Here is a 20211-nt window from a genome sequence, read left to right as displayed (position 1 = left end):
GAGTCAAGGCATTTAAAACCACTTTCTTCAGGTGAAGGGCAGCTTTGACTGCATAATGACAATATAATAGCAATATAGGTAATACCATTATCGACTACATTAATCATTACATCTCGCTTACTCAACTGGTACCAGTTTCTATAGCTAATTGTCTTTGCTACTAACTCAATTTTCATTTGTGCTTTTTTGTTGCTGTCGTAATCAGCAGATGTTCTTTAAAAAAGAAACCTAGGGCCCGATGGCACCGTGGTTAGGGTCCTTGCCTTGCATGCCTGGGATCCCATGTGGGTGCCGGTTCTAATCCCGGCAGCCTCACTTCCCATCCAGCTCCCTGCCTGTGGCCTGGGAGAGCAGTCGAGGACGGCCCAAAGCTTTGGGACCCTGCACCCGCGTGGGAGACCCGGAAGAGGCTCCTGGCTTCGGATCGGCATAGAATTGGCCATTGTGCTCACTTGGGGAGTGAATCATCGGATGGAAGATCTTCCTCTCTGTCTCTCCTCTCTGAATATCTGCCTTTCCAATAAAAATAAAATAAATCTTAAAAATAAATAAATAAATAAAAAAAATAAAAAAGAAACCCATTGACTATAGTGCTGGTTTAGATGATCTCTATATGAAAGCAGAAAGAATGAATAATTGAACTTTGGAGAATTTTTCTTTTTTTACTAGGCATGTTTCTGTAATTCTTTTTCTTTTTTTTTTTTAAGATTTATTTATTTTAATTTGGAAAGTCAGATATACAGAGAGGAGGAAAGACAGAAAGGAAGATCTTTCATCTGATGGTTCACTCCCCAGGCAGCTGTAATGGCTGGAGCTGAGCCAATCTGAGGCCAGGAGCCAGGAGCTTCTTCCAGGTCTCCCATAGGGGTGCAGGGTACCACATCTTTGGTCTGTCCTCGACTGCTTTCCTAGGCTACAGGCAGGGAGCTGGATGGGAAGCACATTGGCTGGGATTAGAATCGGCAACCATATGGGATCCTGGCATGTTCAAGGTGAGGACTTTAACCTTATGCTATTATGCTGGGCCCATGTTTCTGTAATTCTTACAAATCACTTAGTCTCATGTTTGATATTTTAAACATTTTTATAAGCTAGATATCACAAAAATGTCATTGTCCTAAGGAAAGCACTTTTAAGGTTAAATGCACAAATGGTTTGAATTCTTTGTAATAGATAGCAGATAACGCAGTTGATAAAAACAGCTAAAGGAATATTTGATTTTTCTAGCTCCCATTTACTATATGAGGAAATCAAGAAACTGCAACTTATGCTAGAATATGAAAATTTTGTGTTTATTCTTATCTTTCTTTGGTAATAATTCTTCCCTAAGATGTGTACTGGAAATCATTGGAAGGTGTTTTGAATTATGAATGATGATATAAGCTCATATGATTTTTTCCCTTAATAAATGGAATTATTTTCCTCTCATGTCTTGTTTTATATATTTTTTTTAGTTGGGCTAGTCAGCCATGTATGTGGTTATTATAAAATGTTTATCACTTTGTTAAGTGCTTAAGAGCTTAACGAAGTCTGAGATCACAGCTCCTTACAAGCTTGCTATACACTTGAGACTTTGTTGTTCCACATGCATCCACAAACATATAAATAAGGCCTTACAAAATTAAGTATAAAAATGAGTAGTCTTAGACTAATACTGAACATTTTTTATTATATCTGGGTAAGGAATACAATTTGCTAAACATAAATGAATTTCTTTTCTTGGAGTTAATAATTATCTTATAAAATTGAGGTAAAACACCACATTTTGTTGATATAAGGTAAAATTGTCTGATGTGGTTTGAATGCTTACCAATTTGCAATGCACCAGGAATCCTTGTTGTGGTTTGAAGACTCTCTTGGCTACTCCAAAAGCCAAGTACCACTCACTTTCAAACTGATCTAGGAAGTTTCTTTGTTTCCTTTTGTACGACTTCTTGCTTGAGCTGATGTTTTTATTTCCCAGAAATTAAATTGGAAATGCATGACATAATATTTGATCTTTAAAAAATTCTTTTTATCCACTGTGTTTTTCTTAAAAGGTTGAAGGAGAAGTTTAGGATAATATCTTCAGCTGGTTAGAAAGAATATCAAGTTCCTAGCCTAATTCGGGATGAAACATCACAGTATTTTTATGTCTCATTGATTCAGTTCTGTGATCTGCTGGTTATCAAATGGGTCTCAGGGCTCGAACCTATAGGCATAGGCGGGGCTTTCTGGGATTCGTGCTAAGTAATGTTTTTCATGAAAATTGACCCTTGCACAGAGTTCTGGGTGTATTTTGTTTGGAACTCTTGCCTAGTTGGACTGAATCAGGAGGAAGAATGTGGAAGAGGAATTTGAAGGCAGTGGGATGAGATGATGGGAAAGGTTGGGCATTGTACTTAGGAGTCATTCATGAAGCAGGAGAAAGGATTTGATCTGCTTTATTTCAAGTCAACTTTAAACACTGTTATTTTCTGGCTGGTTCCCACGATGGCTCCTCAAACATTAGATGAATTAACCCACTCTTACCTGACTTGAGTCTAAAGCTTAGAATTGCTTCTGCAAGAAGCATGGTTGCAAATCTGAATGTTGAGCATCTGTCCTAAGGAGGTTTGATGGGAAATTCATACTTGAAGCCACTGTGACTTTTTTCTTTGTTAAGCCTGAGCTGCTCTTGCTCTGCTGGGCAATAAGGGCATATTGTTGGACCTCCATGTTGATGCCTACAGAAGACAAATGTTTGTTTTCACGTATGTCACCAGAGCATCCCCCTGCTAGTTCCCAAAGCAAATTTAGATAGTCTAATTAGAATAATCTGATACAAAACTTACAAATTTGAAAATTCATCAAACCTTTTGTGCCTAGTGTGATCACAAAGATCGGTACTTCATTCATGTTATTGTTGTATTTCAATGACAGGGGATTTTTTTTTTTTTATTACAAAGATATACAGAGAGGAGGAGAGATAGAGAGGAAGTGGAGCTGCTGGGATTAGAACTGGTGCCCATATGGGATCTTGGCAGGTTCAAGGCGAGGACTAAGCCACTAGGCCATGCCGCAGGGCCCAGTGACAGGGGATTTTTAAAAATCTTATCTTATGCTGCAGTTCCACAGGCTCTTGGATCTTTCCTCTTCCCCCAACCCCATCCCGGAATTCCCTCCCCACCACTGACTTCCCTTCTATCATCACAATGCATAGTCCTTCATGAACATTCACAAATCCGCCATTTTGCCATTTGAATGTGTCCTGATATTGTAGGTATGGACAATGGCAGAGTCCAACATTCCGTTGTCAAGATATATTTAACAGCTTCACTGGGAGTTCATCTTTGATTTGGAAGTAGGGATGCATACTGCACTGCGTCCTCACATCTGGATATGATAGTCTATTACACAGTAACTATACATGATGGGCGCTTCCTTTTGAAGTCGTCTTCTCCCTGTCCTCCTCACCATATGTAGAGAATTTTTGTTTCCTATTTGCCAACTATCCTTTAGTCTCTTTCTGTCCAAACCTCTACTCTAACACAAAAGTTGCACAACAGATCACGAATGGAAAGTCAGGTGTTACGAGTTTGTCTAAATTTGGATTTGTACCTAACCCTGACTGCCAAGGGGCTGGAAACCAGCAAAATCTAGAACATAGGCAGCCACTTTCCCCGGTGGCAGAGGGCTCCTAGTTTCCTAGCACCATTTAGGAGTGGATCCACACAGCTACTTGAACTTTCCATCTCATCCCTGGGGGCTCAGAGGAGAATTGCTCAGCTCTCCCTAAAGTGATCTTTGTGTGGAACTTGAGTGTGAGAGCTAGAGCTCTGGGAAGACTGAGCCTTTTATGGTGTGTGATGATAAAGACCCAGCCTTTGGGGAAATACACCTTTTGGGTGCCCTTCCTTACTAATTGTGCCTTTGTAATTGCCATAAGCACTGAGGTCCTGTTTGAAATTTGGCCAGCTTCCAGATTGAACAGTGGTATGAACATTTGTCTCGGTTTCAGTCCGAATAAGCCAAGAAGCTCATGTGCACTAAGTTGTCCCCAAACTGCCTGTAGTTCAGGAAACAGGCATGGGCAAGCCAACCCTCTCATCAGCTCAAAGAAATGGCTCTATGCTCACAGACATTCTCGCAGGCCTGCACTGAGAGAGGCCGAGGCCTGCGCCCTGGCCTACACTGGGGCTTCTGGGGTAAGGCATAGACAGAGGAGCTCCAGCAAAACAGAAATATGAGGTAAACAGATCAGGTGGGACTCCCCTGAGAGTCCACTGAAGCCACCCTTAGCTTGCTTCTGTTTTCCATGCTTTCCTCATCTTCTCTGCAGAAAGTATTCTCACACATATTCATTTCAATGGGTATGTTCAAATGTCACCAAAGAAAAGTTCACATTTTGTTTGGAAGTATCTTCAATGTTGTAAGCATCTAAACACCCCGGAGAAAAAAGAAATTAGTGTGATTAAATTAATCTCAGAGGGAAATTCAATTTGTTCCCCTGATAATTGTCCAAAATTAGTTCTTTGTAGATTAATCACTATTCACTACGCCATTTATTAGCTCTAGAACAGTCTTTCAGGCACTAAACCAAGGCCTGGGGGTGGGAAGAGAGAATAAGGTCGATGACACTGTGGCACGGAGTTGCTGTGTCGGAAGATGGAGTTGTGGATGCTCTCCTTGGCTCTGTATGTGTGCCCGAGGTCAACATGGGACATGAGCTCCCTTGACAAGGTGACAATGCTCTCCCTAGATTGAAAGCACTGGAGGTGACTGCTCCAGCTGATTGAATTAACTTGAGCTGTGTGTTGCACTGTATAGTTGAGGGCAGTTCTGTTCTCCACCAGGGTCAAGGGTGGCCTGTGAGGGCCAGTGAGCCCATGAGTTTAGACACAGTTTTGGGACTCCTTGTTTCTGACCCATTTCCCAGGAAGCACAGCCCATTTGGGAGAACACAGGACTCCATGAGATGTGGCTTCTATGGACAACTCTCACAACTGTTCAAAACCTGTTTGTTCATCTGTAAAATGGTGCAGGAATAAAAGCTCACTGGAGTTTGTAAGATCCACTTGCGATGAAGTGTGTATGGTGCTCAACACCATGCCTTGCATTTGCAAAGATACAATTCCCAACAACCGACATCATTTTACAGCACAGAGAGACATGAGTAGGAAGTCGTGCAGGTGCTTGTTGTGCCTGAGTCTTGGTGACACATGGGCTGGACTCTTGGACCTTTTCAGTGTTCAGTCTTTGAAAATGGTTGTTCCCTAAGGAAACCCATATGCATGTGTGTATGCCTGCCGTCTTCACTATGGATGTGTGTATGTAAACACAACTATCCATAATCTGTCTTCAAGTATATATATGTGTATGTATTAGGTCCACTAGGTCCACACGCCTGTAGTAAAGACAACCTATGCATTAAACACTAGTTAACTTCTATATTCCTAATCAAAAATATATGGAAGTTCTTCTGATAGCATAAAATTTTTTCTAGGCAGCCTGAGCTGTGGGTACTCCTGTAGGGTTCAAGTGCCCGTACTTTCAGGGGAATATTGAGGTTGTGTTACAGTGGAAGGTCAAGCAAGGTGCTTCAACTCTATTAGTCACGGTGTTCCTATAGCATTGATCACTTTCGTGGATTGCATCATCAGTTTACAAGCTTGTTGTCTAGTTACTCCTGCCTCTCCTCTACAGCTACAGTGCAGCTCTGTAGAGGGAAGGGCCGTTTTCTTCTCCTTATCTGTAACCCTAGCTAAACAATATATGACCTGCCACATAGGAGTCTCAACAGGTCATAGCCGAATGATGGATGAATGTTGAAGGAAAGGCTTGCACTGTGGTTTCCTGCCCCACGATGTTTTTGTTGTTCATGGCTGGGAGCAAAAGCTCAGGGGATTATGGTGCTCGGCATGAGGGGCTGAGGATTGCAGCCCCTGTTTGTGGTTGACTTGCCTGGCCATGTGCATCAGGGAGCTCCATCCTCCCTCCATCCTCCCTCCATCATCCCTCCATCCTCCCTCTATCCCTGGCAGTCCTGAGCGTGAAGCCCCTGCAGAGGCAGCCTTCTGCTAAGGCTCAACTGTGGTTGCACAGGGCATTGGTGAGGCGCCAGACGCCCAATCTCCGCTTCCATTTGCCCCATACATGCATTCTTTTGGGATCTTTGCATAAACAGGGTACTTCACATACTTCCTGAGTTGTGCAAATGCCTTTTGGCCACTTCCTTTTTTTTGATGGAAGTACTCTGTGCACATAGTTTCTTTTCTTCTTGGTTTTGACTTTATGGTTTAAAGATAATTTCTCCCTGAAGAGTCAGGATTATTTTTCTCCTTAGAATCTAAATTGTACAATTACAATACTGTGTCTACCTCCTCTTGTGGTCAGAAAAGTTATTTCCCCCCTCAAGTTCCCAGCAGTTACTTTTTATAGCTATCATGACATAAAGACATTTCATTGAGTGTAGGAAGATCTTTGGATAATGCTGAAGCTGTGGTGTTCATTTTGCAAGCTTTGGGCTTTGGCGTGTGGGATTTTCAGATGCAGGCAGTGTCCCCAAGCAATCAGCAGACTCAAGTAGCTCTAGCCTTCCATAATGTATTCTTGAAGGCAAAGGCAGAGATAACAGTAAACTATTCATTAAAAACATAAGTGGATCTTCTATTTACTATTAATGCTCTTTCTTGGTGTTTGGTTGATAGGGAGTAAAAGAAAAATCAACTCAGATTAACTTAGACAATGAGAGAAACAAATCATATAACTAAAAAAAGTCAGTTACCCTGGAATTGGGTTGGTATAGTTTTCTTTTCTGCTTCTCTTATATCTACATTTTAGTGCAAAGCTTATTGTTAGCAGGTTCCCCATTCACTGCTCCCAACATAATATCAACAATAACCTGGGGCAACTTGCTGCAATGGGAAAGAGAAATTTACTTTCAACAAATTCTATAATTGACATAAGTCAATTATATATCATAGGCCATGTGCTCATCTCTAAACTCAGCGTTTTAATGAGGAGGATGGGACATGGAGTTGATATAAACTAATCTAGGCCTGATCCTGAAACTGTGGATGGGAGTTGAATCCAACCAGGGCACACAGGACCAGGAAACTGGAGGACTGTTAGCTGGGAGGTGTTGGGTAGGGAGGGGATAGTCAAATGTGTTGCATTTGGCATTAGCAGGACTGCCTTGGAAGCACTGAGATTATTTTTTGATGGTTTGGGGGCTGAATGTGTCTGACAGTGTGCAACTATCACTGTTGGTTTCCATTTTGGAGGGGGTAGCCAATAGCTACTTCGATTATTAGTGTTTATATGCTCTGTCGTTTGCACACATGCCTTTTTTGGGCAAGGCATTGTGAACATTTGGGTTAAAGTCCTAATGAATGCATTCAAGACTCCTCAGGACTGGCTCTCTCTTTTTAGACTGCAACTGGAAGCTGCTGAGATGGCGGCTGGTTTGTCATGAGTTACAGTGACGAAATGCAGGCATGTGCAAGAAGTAAACTAGGTTAAACCATGGTGATTTTGGACTTCTTATTCTGGCATAGACAGCTTAACTTGACTAAAACTTTGTGTATATTCATTCTCTTGGATTATTTGAAGGTTGCACACAAATATATCTGCATAATCCTTTCATAGGTGATGACTTAACCTCGTATGCCATAATGCTGACCCCATCTCATTTTTAATGAGCTTTTTAAAGTGCCCTCATATCTATATGGGAAATAGAGTAGTTTTTCCGGTAAAAAATTGAGGTAAGATCTCCAAAATGTTCTGGTTAATTTAGTGGTTTGTTTTCTATTTGCTTTGTTTTGTTGTGCAATACTTGTACAATGAGGGTATAATGAGAATGTCATTATAAAAAGTCTTTCCTATTTTATTAATACTTTCATTTGATGGCTGATCTCTGAAGATTTTATTAGTTTGACTGTATTCTTTCTCTGTACCAACTAGTCAAAGCTGGAAATGTATAAGACTTTGGCCTTTCCTGATGGAAAACTATAATAAGCTAACTTGTTTGTATGGGTATTTGTCAGGGGCCAAGAGAAATACTCCTGAGGGAAACTGAACTTAAGGGGAATTCACAATGTTAGTGGGGAGGTGGACTTGACAGCCCTCGTGAATTTCCTATGAACCTTTAAAGTTCCACTTAGAGGAGGAAGCTGTAATTCTGCAGCATGCGGTAGGTCACCAGGTCCCTGCTGAGAGGATTGGCTGGGAAGGAGCAGTAGATAATCTGTTTCCTTCCATAAGAAAGTGGCTGACACTTTCTTAAAAATTGGAAGAAGCAGTGAAGAAGAATGTTTTTCCCAAGAGCAGATGACTCCTCTGATATACAGTGAATTGAGGACATCATTGTAAAGCAGGTGTGCCATGGATCCAACTTTTGGCTCTCTCACTTGTAAACCCAATCAGCTTGTGTGGATTCCCTGATTTTTGAAATTCCTGAATGCCTCCTGAAACAGAATAGTGCTGGTTTTCTGAGGATGTTCTGAGGATCAACAGCTCTTTTTAAAAACCACATATAAATTTTATTAATACTACAGAATACAAACATTTAAATGCTATTCAAAGGACCAAGTAATTGAATAATTTTAATTATTCTACATTTGCAAAGTCTTGGACAAATGCTTGATCAGACTCTTGTTTTGCAATCCGTTCTCTCCCTGTTCTCCCTCCATATGAGCGTGCACAGTCATCCCAATACGCGTTTGTTAGTCTCAGCTGAGTATATGTTCATCTCTGTAACAAAACAACAGTGACATACATTTTACGTTCCTTTTGTTAGATTCTTTTAAAGATTTATTATTGGAAAAGCAGATTTCCAGAGGGAAGTAGAGACAGACAGATCTTCTATCTGCTGGTTCACTCCCCCAAATGACTGCAACGGCCAGAGCTGAGCCTACCCATAGCCAGGAGTCCCTTCCAACTCTCCCATGTGGGTTCAGAGTCCCAAGGTTTTGGGTCATCATTCCCTGCTTTCCCAGGCTGTAACCAGGGAACTGGATGAGAAGTAGAGCAGTTAGGCACAAACTGGTGCCTGACTGGGCTGCCAGTGTCTGCAGGCTGAGGATTAGCCAGTTGAGCCATCGAGTCAGCCCCTGGACTTAGGTTTTTTTTTTTTTTATTGCTATTTATATAAGGTGAACAAATTCTGTTTTTTATAATACAGATTTAGGAGAATAGTGATAGTTCTCACCCTACCCACCCTCTAACTTCTTGACATTAAAAAAGAATTTTTAAGTATCAGCTCCCTTTTTCTTCATTTTTCATTGTCATTCCTTTGGCAAAGACCCTGGTTCAGGTCACCAATCATTTCGCAGATGGATTGATTCAAAGCCTCCACATTGCTCTTCTAACACCTAGTCTGTGTCATCTCCAGTCTATTCTACACCAGAGTCATGTTTGGAAAGAAACCTCCACAAGTTCCTTCTTGACTGAAAAGTTTTCAATGATTTCTGCTTTACTTGTGATTTTAACCCTTATGATAAAGACTAGACTTACAGCACGGATTACAAGTCACTTTCCCCTTTAACCTGTTTGTACTGATTGTATGCTGCAGTCTCAGCAGTGGTTCCTCTTCTGCATTCCCCCTTTAGTCACCCACTTTTGTTACTAGGTTTTCGAGGACCAATGCTTTGATTTCATCCTAACATCGCTTCCAAGGCTGTGGGATCTCTGCTGGTGTGACACTTCTCTCTGCACCCTGTGTGTCATCCATATGTCTGTCGGGTCCATCTGCGGGAATAAAGACAGGCAGCTCTGCTTCTCACTTGCAGAAGTGAGCCTGTTACAGGGAGCAGGTGTTTCTCTCATGTTCCTCTTTCCCACCGTGTGGGTGGCCTGGCCTGGTCCAGCACCCCCTTTGGCTCTGTGCTTGAGCTGACCAGTCCTTCGTGCGGCTCCATAACCAGTCCACGCGGCTGACCAGCTGAAGCCACGACTTCTAGCTTGGCGTCTGTCAGCACCAGTAATGCTCTGTGGTTGTTTCAGGTGCCACTACTCTTTGTCCTCTGTTTCTGGATGGCTTTGTTTTTAGTTGTCCCTGGTGGAACAAAGTAGTGGAATCTTGGGCTTTCTTGTGGAATGTGTTACTCTAGAATCTTGTAGGTTCACAGGCTGGCTCAACAAACTAAATATTAACGTGCCTGACTCAAGGCAGGGAAAATGAAAAAAAGAATAATTTTTGTTTTGTTTTTGGGTGAAATGAAGAAGAATGGATGGCTCCAGAGATTATCCACGAGAGGGAGCCCTTGTTCCTTATTAGCAGATGAAACTGAAGCTTTGCATCACCTGTGACTAAGTTACAACAAAGGCAGGAGAACCACCATTCCCGATATGTCAAACTGAGTAAATAGGAGGGAATTATCAGTTTCTGCTTGGCATTGTCACTTCATTGCACAAAATTAGCTCTTCACCTATATGGAATTCAGTTTTGCAGGAGTTTCCTTAAGATTCCAACAAGGGTTTTGACAGTTAGATGTCGTATCTGTCGTTTTAGCAAGAAATAAGCTTCATCTCAGTTTTAGTTTTAACTTAGAAGGACAAAATAAAAACAGAATGTGTAATCAGTTGGTTTCTTTTCCTTGTTCCCACGCCCCCTTTTTCTCTAAGTCCCTTCCTTAGAAAAGCGTGTCATGATCAATAGTTCTCAGAGCCTGCTGTTCCAGCCCAACTCTTGAATAGCTAACACTGGAAAAGCGACCCTGCACTTGCCTCTTTTCTGACTCTGATGCACCTCAGAGCACATAGCTCTGATATGTTGCTTTCTGGTCATTGTTAAAAGTAGTGATTTGCCAGATGCTTATATTTTCATTAGCCAGTTAGTGATTTCCAGAGTGCAAGTGTAAACTCACTTAAAACCAGCTACAGCAAACTAACTTCATTTTAAAAATGCCCTTCTGGACATGTTTATACTAAATTTCAGCAAGACCTATCAGTTCACAGCTTTGTGGGTATGATAGAGTTAAGACTCAAGGGAGTACAGTTGGATGAAGTGATTAAATATAGCATACTTAATATGTGTTATACTTGAAAAAGCTGTTAACGTGAATCTAGAAGCTTGCTATATTTTATTGTTTTACTTAACTTTTTTGCTTTTAGCCCTGTCCCTTTCAGTGTCATTTACCTCCAGCTTTGGAGGAATAATGTTTCAAAAATGAAAAGGCATGAGTGTGGCAAGAAGTTAGAGAGGCAGATTAGGCTTTCATATATACAAGACCTTCCCAGGGGCTGGTGTTTGGCACATCAGCACCTATGAAGCTGGCATTCCATATAGGTATCAGCTGTGTCCTTGCTGCTCCTCTTCTGAACCAGCTGCCTGCTAATGGGCATGGGAAAAGCAGCAGAACATGGCCTAAGTGTGTAAGCCCCTGTTATCCATGTGGAAGATGCAGATGAAACTCCTGGCTTCAGTTTGGCTCAGCCATGGCCAGTGTGGCCATCTGGATCATCAATCCATGGGTTGAAGATCTTTCTGTAACTCTTTCAAAATTAATAATTATGTCTTTAGAGAGGAAAGGCCTTTCTAGCAATTCTAACTGAAATGGGAGCAGGTTGCCTTGTGAGACGGTCGATTTGCTGTCACAGACTGAGGGAATCCCTTATCTGGTCCTTAAAGGAATTGTACTTTGGAAAGGTAGACCAGATAGCCTTCAGTGTTTCTTCTAGCTGATGGACCCTGCATCCAGTAGGTATTCAAGCCAAATTCATACTTTTTTTTTTTTTTTAGTGAAGGTTGATTTTATTTTATGGCATTAAAGATCTGTTTACCTAGTTCATGGAGTATGTCATTTTGGAAAAAATTAGGGCCTTGGGCCATGCAGAGTTTAAAATTTTCTGTGAAACTCTTTTTTTTTTCTGCTGCTGTTTACTGCTTATGCTCAACTTTGTAAATTTTAGAGCTATTTTTGATTATGAACAATGTTTTATTCCAAACTAACATGATGCTATTTCTTTTTCAGGATAATCGCATCCACACATCCAAGTACAGCCTTCTCACCTTCTTGCCAATTAATTTATTTGAACAGTTCCAAAGAGTGGCAAATGCATACTTCCTTTTCCTTCTGATTTTACAGGTAATGTTGTTTGTAAATATTCAATATCTGTTTAAGAAAATGATTTACACAATTGAAAAAATAAGGTAATTCATCAACTAAATTTTCATGATTCAGTACAACTGTCCTTATCAGATTTTTAATGCTGCTATTACAGTTTCTCATCACAGATGTGGGAGGACTAGAAATGGGTCCAAAAAAAGAGTACATCTGTCAGCTTAAACTCTGAGGTCCTTTAACAATGCAGGCCTGCCCTTGATGTGAACCAAACCAGAGCCTGAAAATGGCCATTCTTAGCATCCCTCCTTTTTTTTTTTTTATTTCCCTCCTACTTTGGAAGCGCAGGGATTGCCAGGGTTGAGGCAGAGTTCTAGTTGCCTAAGCCTGAGGGGCTTAGGGAACTCAATTAGGCACATTTCATATTTTTTCCGAGAACAATGACATATTTTATGTACATATGAAAAATAGATAATAGTACTATGCTATTTTACTGCTGGGTGATGAGTTTGACAATTTAGAGTAGATTGTTGGAAGGTAGAAGCTTTTCTGTTTTTTCCCTATGTAACTGAAATTTGGACTTAATGCTATTTGAGCTTATACTGGTACTTTGGGAAGAAAGAAGGGTTAGATTCAAGCAGACACATACGAGTGTACACACAAATAGCTCACAGAGGCCAGTTATTTCCCTAGTATTTTTTTTCTAATGGTGTCTTTTTTAAAAATTTCATTTTATGACACAGTTTAATAGGCTCTGGGATTCCCTCGACCCCTCCTCCCATGTTGGATTCCTCCACAGTGTTACAGTAGTGCAGTTCATATCCAGTCCTGATTCCTTCATTGCAAGCATGTACCATGCATAGAGTTCAGCCTCTTATTGTCCAGATAAATTTAGCAGTTTCCTTGGGAGACCATCTCTAGTTTGAAAGTAGAGCTGGCAGAATATCATCCCCTCCAATGAAAAGCCACAACATAACATCAACATCAATTTATAACATCAGGGAGTTAATTGGCTTGGTATTGAGTGACCAATATGTTACAAAATGTTAAATCCAAGAAGACACACAAATAGCTCACAGAGCCCAGTTATTTCCCTAGTATTTTTGAGTAATTTTATGAGATCAAATTGATGGATTCAGAATGTGCTGCAGTTTGTTAATCATAGAAGGTAAGAAGGTTAATTAGATGTATTATCTGCGTTATTAACAGTTTTGAATATTTTATCTTTAAATAACATTGCCTTACAAATCTTCTGTTTATAAATGACAGAAATCTACACTAATTCTAGTAAATGGTGAATATATTCAGGGACATATATTGTTTCCACTATAACTGGAATCCTGGGAAGTAACAATTTTATTGGGATGTGGCCTCTCTATTTTCTTCCATGTTGACCTGACACTAAGGTAAACACTATTTGGTAATTCTGACAGCTCCAGAGTTCCATATTCTTAGCTCCAACTTATCTCCAGTGAAGGAGAAAGTAGGGGAGGAAAAGTGGGAAGAGAGTATATTAGTTCTCTTGTTATAGCAAAAATCTTTTTTTCTTTTAAAGCATTTATTCATTTATTTAATATTTATTTATTTAAAAGGCAGAGTTACAAAGAGAAGGAGAGACAGATCTTTCATCTATTGATTTACTCCCCTAAATGTCTGGGGAAGGCCAGACAAAACCCAGGAACTAGAAGCTTCTGGGTCTTCCATGTGGATGGCAGGGGCCCCAAGACTTGGGTCATCCTCTGCAGAGAAGGTTTTGGGATTCATTCCAACTGGGGTGATACACTCATCCCTGAACCAATCACCATGGCTGAAGAACTTGGGGCAGTGATTCGCTTAACCCAAATCATACACCGAAACCTGGAGTCAGGATGGAGTCGATCTTCTTCACCCAAATTTTGTGGACTGAAACCAGAGGAGATGGATGGCTCCCCAAGAAATAGGAGCAGAAGAAAAGAACTGGATGTGGATCAGGGAAAAAAATCAGAATAAAAAACAAAAGCAAAAAAAAAAAATTTAACATCTTACACTATTTATTAAAGAGACCTTAGAACCCAAGATTTCATTCTCTTTTATCCTCTTACAACATTGTGTTTGATTTTTTCATCCCATTCCAGATTTTTGTTCATTTCCAAATAGTTTCTTATTTTGTGGTCAGAAACTTTTATTCATAGAAGTTTGTATCTGAAATGGACCTTTGAGATGGTTTAGTGTAACCTCCTTTGTTTTTTGGCTGAAGAAATTAGATGCAAGAAGTTAGGTCACGTGTAATGCTTTCGCTGAGAGTTAATGGGTCTGAAATGCAGCTTTTCTGCTTCCCAGCAGAGTACTGTTGGGCTTCTGTGGTGTGAAAATTTTATGTGGAACATGTCATATAAAATTGATTTATCATGGAGGTGTTTTGCTATAGAAGTTTATTTACTGAGATTTGATCTACTGGTTCCCTCCTGCTCACAGTGACCAGGGCCTAGGTGCTACTCTCCAAAGGTTTGTGTTTGAATCAGAAGCCACTGCTGGGATCCAGTTCATGGCACTATGATGTGAGACATGAGGTATCCTAACACATGGGACAAATGTCTATTGAAGAGTCCTGGTCTCCATCTACTGAACACATCCTTGCCATCATTCCTACCAGTTGGCCCTGAAGCAGCTCAAAAATGAACCACATTTGAAAACCACTTCTCTGAGATAGTCCTGTGCATGGTCACTAACTTTCTTTTTGGTGAGGGGCAGTGGAGCTACAAAGCAAAAGGAGTAAAAGACACGTTTAAACTTCAGCCATGTATGCTTATGGCTCAGTTACTTAACCCCTAAGTGCTTCCTTTATAAAATGAAGCCATGACACCCAAGGCTGCACTATTTCCTGACCTTAGGTTTTTGTTCACAATGCGTTCTCTTTCTGCATTTCTGGAGCTATACAGAAACATAAATTCTATGGGTTTGTCCAAAGCAATTCTAATATAGAATTTAACTCAGTGTGGGCCTGGTGCGATGGCTCAATGGCTAAATCCTTTCCTTGCTCACCCAGGATCCCATAACAGCACCAGTTTTTGTCCTGGCTGCTTTGCTTCCCATCCAGCTCCCTATTTATGGGCTGGTAATGTAGAGGATGGCTCAAGTCCTTGGGACCCTGCACTCACGTGGGAGACTCCGAAGAAACTCCTGGCTTCAGATCAACTCAACTCCAGCCATTATGGCCTCTTGGGGAGTGAACCAGCAGACAGAATATGTTTCTCTCTGTATTTCCTTCTCTTTCTCTCTAGATGTATATTTCCAATAAATAAATAAATAAGTAAACAATTTTTTAAAAATTTAACTGATATTTGCTGTAGATCAAATGTTGCAATACATGAAATGTACCTGACACAGAATCTAGCACAAGGTAGAGGTTCAGAGGATCTGTTTTTGGGAATTGATGAGAGAAGAATTGGTTAAGAGTTGATGAGAGACTGAGAATCACATGTGACATTTAACATCTGGGGAAAGATAATTTGTAGAGGATTTCAGTTTATTAACTTCCTATTAAAGTTATATTTTGTCTGATAGCTTGAAAACTGGTTCAATGTTATTCCTACTATATTTGTTTTATACTGCAAGTTATTAAAATTCATTCTATATTTTTTACAAATAACTGAAAATAACCTCCAGTGACACAGTCTGGAAGATATACATAGGATGCTAAAAATCCTAAAATATTTGTAATGTTTGTTTCAGTTGATTCCAGAAATCTCCTCCTTGACCTGGTTTACCACTTTTGTGCCTTTGGTCCTGGTGATCATGATGACAGCTGTCAAAGATGCTACAGACGACTATGTGAGTATTTGCTCATGGGAAACTTTAAAGGGCTTACTTTTGTGTCATCTCATATGTGGAAAATAATACCTACTTGAAATTTTGAAAGAATTTCTTCTTGTCCCAACCAAAACAAACCAAAACAAACAAACAAAAACCCCACAAAACCCCTTTTTGGTCATTTGTTTTGGTGATTAATACTGATGTTACAAGACCAGAATGTGTGTAAAGGCAAGAAGCCTTCAATAGTGTCACCTCTTCACTTTGTAGTTGAAGAAGCTAGAGCCCCTAAGAACTAGTGATTTGCTAATGATTACATAACAATTTCATGGAATAATGAACTAGAATTAGACCTACATTCATTCAGTAGAATACTTTTTATCTTACAATTCTGTAAGTTAAGAGGATGGTAAATATTAAGCACTCTCAGATATTTTGTTCAGCATATCAGATGTTATACAAGTAAATAGCTTCAAAAAGTCAGGAAATTTATGCCAGTAAATGAAATCAAAGCTGATAGTGTTTTAAAATATGACTATCCAAAAAAAAAAAAAGAAGTCATTCCTATTCAAATATTTAGAACACAACCTTGGGAAAGCATTCTAAATCCAGACAAGTTACATTCTTACTCTGGTTGATTGCATGTGCCATAGTCTCATTAACTCATCAATATACAAATGAATCAAATGTGTTTCTATGCTTATCCCAGGCCTCTTCTTTGAACTCATATTTATATTTCATGTTGTAATATATAACTGTGTCTTTATATTCTCTTTGAACATAGTTTGGAAATTGTTTTAGTACAGTTGGAATCTATGCCTTTTTCTTGTAGATTTTAACTAATTTATTTTTTTCCCAAAAGCATATTTTATATATAGAGAAGGAAGGACAGAGAGAGAAGTCTTCCATTTGATGGTTCACTTTCCAAATGACCACAATGACCAGAGTTGAGTTGATCTATAGACAGGAGTTTTCTCTGGATCACCCACATGGGTACAGGGTCCCAAGAATTTGAACCGTCCTTTGCTGCTTTCCCAGGTCATAAGCAGACAAATGGGTCAGAAGTGGAGCAGCCAGGACACAAATTGGTTCCCTTATGGGAAACTGATGCCACAGGGATGAGGATTAGCTTGCTAATTGGCCATTGAGTCATCATGCTGGGCCCATTGATGAATTTTCTGTTTTTCTAATTCTCTGTTAAAGTACTCAGCTTGGGCATGGTGTAATGGGTCAGTGGTTAAATCCTTGCCTTGCATATCAAGATCCCACATGGGCACTGGTTCATGTCCTGACTGCTCCACTTCCCATTCAGCTTCCTACTTGTAGCCTGGGAAAATGATAGAAGATGGTCCAAAGCCTTTGGGATACTGCACCAACTTGGGAGACATGGAAGAAGCTCCTGACTTCAGGAATGGTTTAGCTCTGGCCATTGCAGTCACTTGGGGAGTAAATCAATAGACATAAGACCTTTCTCTGTGCCTCTCCTTCTCTCTGTAAATATGCTTTTGCAATAAAAATAAATATTTAAGATAACATAAATAAAAAACAAAGTGCTCAGCTTGGGATGCTCCTGGGCTCTACCCATTTCTGAGAGGTTGCCGTTGTTTAAGGTAATTGGGGAGCTTCTCTTACAGAATTGTCTTTGTGACAAGAATAGTGAGGCAAATCAGGTAACATCTCTGAAATTATCCTTTTGCAATGACATTGCGTTGACAAAAGATCATACATGTGAAGCATCAGAGAGCTTGGCTCATATCGAGTACACAGTGAATGCTTGTTCTTCCCCTTTCCTGTCCCAGAACTCTTTTCCCATTAGGCTTTGTATTTACCACTGGTTTAGAACTGGCCTAGATTAGAGTTGCTAAGTTCTTTGGACCCTATCTTCTCCTCAGACACCTCGACAAAGCCTGAGTAGTAGTTGAGTCCCAGAGAATGGGTTGCTGAGCTTTGAGGGCTTAATTGATCAGTGTATTTCCATGACGTCCAGCTAGTCAATTAGGGCCAACTTTAGGTTGGTTGCTAATGTGAATGAAAATGACATCCTCATTTGATCTTACTGCAATGAATACTTGAAGCATGAGTTTATTGTTGTGATATGTGTCAGCTCAATAACTGGATAACTTCATCAGTTGGGTACTGGGCAGGAAAGAGGTGTCATTTTGAAAGAAGACTGGAGAATCGAATAATGAAGAGACCAGTTAACAAAGGGCACAGGCAAGGATGATCACCTATGGTAATGATGTAGATGATATAAAACCTCTATACCTGAAGAGGCAAAGGAAAGCAGCAGTCACCAGATGTGGAGCTATAAGAGAGTTGCTTGCAACTGGGCCAACTGTAGAGAAAGGAGCCACAGTCAATGCAGGTAGAAGGAATCCAGGAAATAAGTACCCCAGTTTCACTCTCTTCTGTCCTTTAGATACCCTGTGAATGCCACCTATTGGTCAAACCCAATACAGGCAACTTGCCAAGCCACAGAGCAAAGAGGGGAGAGGTGGTAGATATGGAGGACCAAACAGGGAATATTCTGTAACCCTACCAAACTATGCACTCTGATAAAATAGTGTTTCCATTTCTATTTTATTGGTAGGAAGAAGTTTGCATGTTAATGGATGAGCTAACTTAATTTATCCCTCTACACATTATAAATTTTCACATTAACAAATGTATATAGCTTTGTTATTTTTCCTGGTAATGTCCATTAACTTGTATGTGCCACGCTGTGTAATTGATGTACCAGGGATATCACAATAAAAAGATTTGGATAGGTTTGGGAAGGATGTAAAGAAAAAGAATTGAAGGAAAGGAAAATTGATTTTTTTTTGTTTTATTTAAAAAGCAGAGAGAAAAAGTAAGCAAATAAAATTACTATCTTCCATTTGCCCCTTCACTCCCCAGACAGCCAGGAGTGAACTGAGCTAAGCTGGGAAACAAAATCAATCCAGGTCTCCCAAATGGGTGTAAGGAGCCCAATAATTGGATCTATCACTGCTTCCTTCCAGAGCCTGGATTAGCTAGAAGCTGGAGTCAGGAGCTGCTGCTGGGTATCCAACCCATGTTCTCTGGGACATGGGCACTTTAACTGGAATCTTAATTGCTAGGCTAAATACTCAGGTACAGGGTTTTGAGTGAAACAAGAAAGCACTAACTGATGATTTCATATGGGCTAATTTGTTAGAGAAATGGTTTTTATTACAGCTATTCTATGTGTTGCTCTTTGTACTATTGTCTGTGTATTAACCTTGGCTCTATTTCAGCCCACCAGTTTCTAATCTTGATAGTTTATGTAGAAAGATTTGTCTGAATGGTTTCTAATTGAAGAGTTTCATGGATAGCACATAACATTTATACTTCCCCAAGCCAATGTAAGAACATACAATAAGAAAAGTGATCACTTGAGCATAACATATAAATACATACCAAGTGTGGTACAATACTGCATTCTGATTTTTGTTTAAGATGCTCAGTATTTCCTAAGATCACTGTTAGCACTTAGGATTGACAGAATAAAAATGCATGTTGTTACAAGTAATTTCTTGGCTTTAGAGAAATCCATAAAAGGAATGAATGGATGAATGGTGTTCCAGTCAAGTATTGGACTTGTATGAGAGAAATGCAAGACTCTATTCCTGGCTAAATCAGAATTAATGTATTTTTTTTCCCCTGGGACTAGGCATCAGAATATAGAACATATTGGCTTTCTAGAATCAACAAATCATATGTGGAAATTGGGAGAGCACATGCGTAGACTTATTCTGGTGATGATGAAATAAGGGTCGGTGAGATGAGTGACGTGGACTCAAGGTAGCAGAAACCTTGGAAAAGTGGCAATATTGTCCAAATAGATGAGCTTGAAGTGGTTTTAGTGTAACTGGGTTTATAAAATGCTATTTCATGTTTTCTCACAAATACTTTATTTTTTTTCAGTTTCGCCATAAGAGTGATGATCAAGTGAATAATAGGCAGTCTGAAGTGCTCATCGATAGCAAGTAAGAAATGTGTTTTTGAATTCCTAGCATTCCTGCAACTACCAAACCAGGCCTTAATCAGTGGCTTTTCCTTTTTGTTAAAGGTTTATCTTCCTGCCTTTGTTATACTAACAATTGATTTGCGATTCTATTTTATCTTCATGAACCATTTTACACTCAACAAATGTTTATACTGCCCACTTGACATCTATTTCATATTGCTTTGGGATATTTTTTTGTGGAACACACTCTTCATTTCTGTGTGTAATACTGTTTAGAAATAGTCCATGTGATGTTTTATATGCATTAAAAAGTTTGTAGAATGTTTTAATTATTTTTTTCTGGAAAGTGTTGCTAGGGAACTTCTATTTTTGATAGAAAATGAGAGCAAGAAGGGCGCAAGCACACGAGCTCCCTTCCACTGGTTCATT

At 39.9% G+C, this 20211-nt stretch overlaps 1 protein-coding gene across 3 annotated transcripts in view; it reads left to right on the top strand.

Annotated features, from left to right (window-relative positions):
• Nucleotides 1–20211, top strand: part of ATP8B4 (ATPase phospholipid transporting 8B4 (putative)) — a 249725-nt gene that overhangs the window by 86653 nt on the left and 142861 nt on the right. For all 3 annotated transcript variants that reach the window (XM_040969053.1, XM_040969054.1, XM_040969052.1), the window contains exons 4-6: nt 11934–12047; nt 15735–15833; nt 19740–19801. In XM_040969053.1, the coding sequence (XP_040824987.1) occupies nt 11934–12047; nt 15735–15833; nt 19740–19801 (275 nt within the window). The remainder of the gene's footprint in view (nt 1–11933; nt 12048–15734; nt 15834–19739; nt 19802–20211) is intronic.

Source organism: Ochotona curzoniae, unplaced genomic scaffold (genome assembly GCF_017591425.1).
Source record: "Ochotona curzoniae isolate NIBS_2020 unplaced genomic scaffold, NIBS_Ocur_1.0 scaffold_4701, whole genome shotgun sequence".
NCBI classification, from domain to species: domain Eukaryota; kingdom Metazoa; phylum Chordata; class Mammalia; order Lagomorpha; family Ochotonidae; genus Ochotona; species Ochotona curzoniae.
This window is presented reverse-complemented; position numbering and strand designations above follow the sequence as displayed.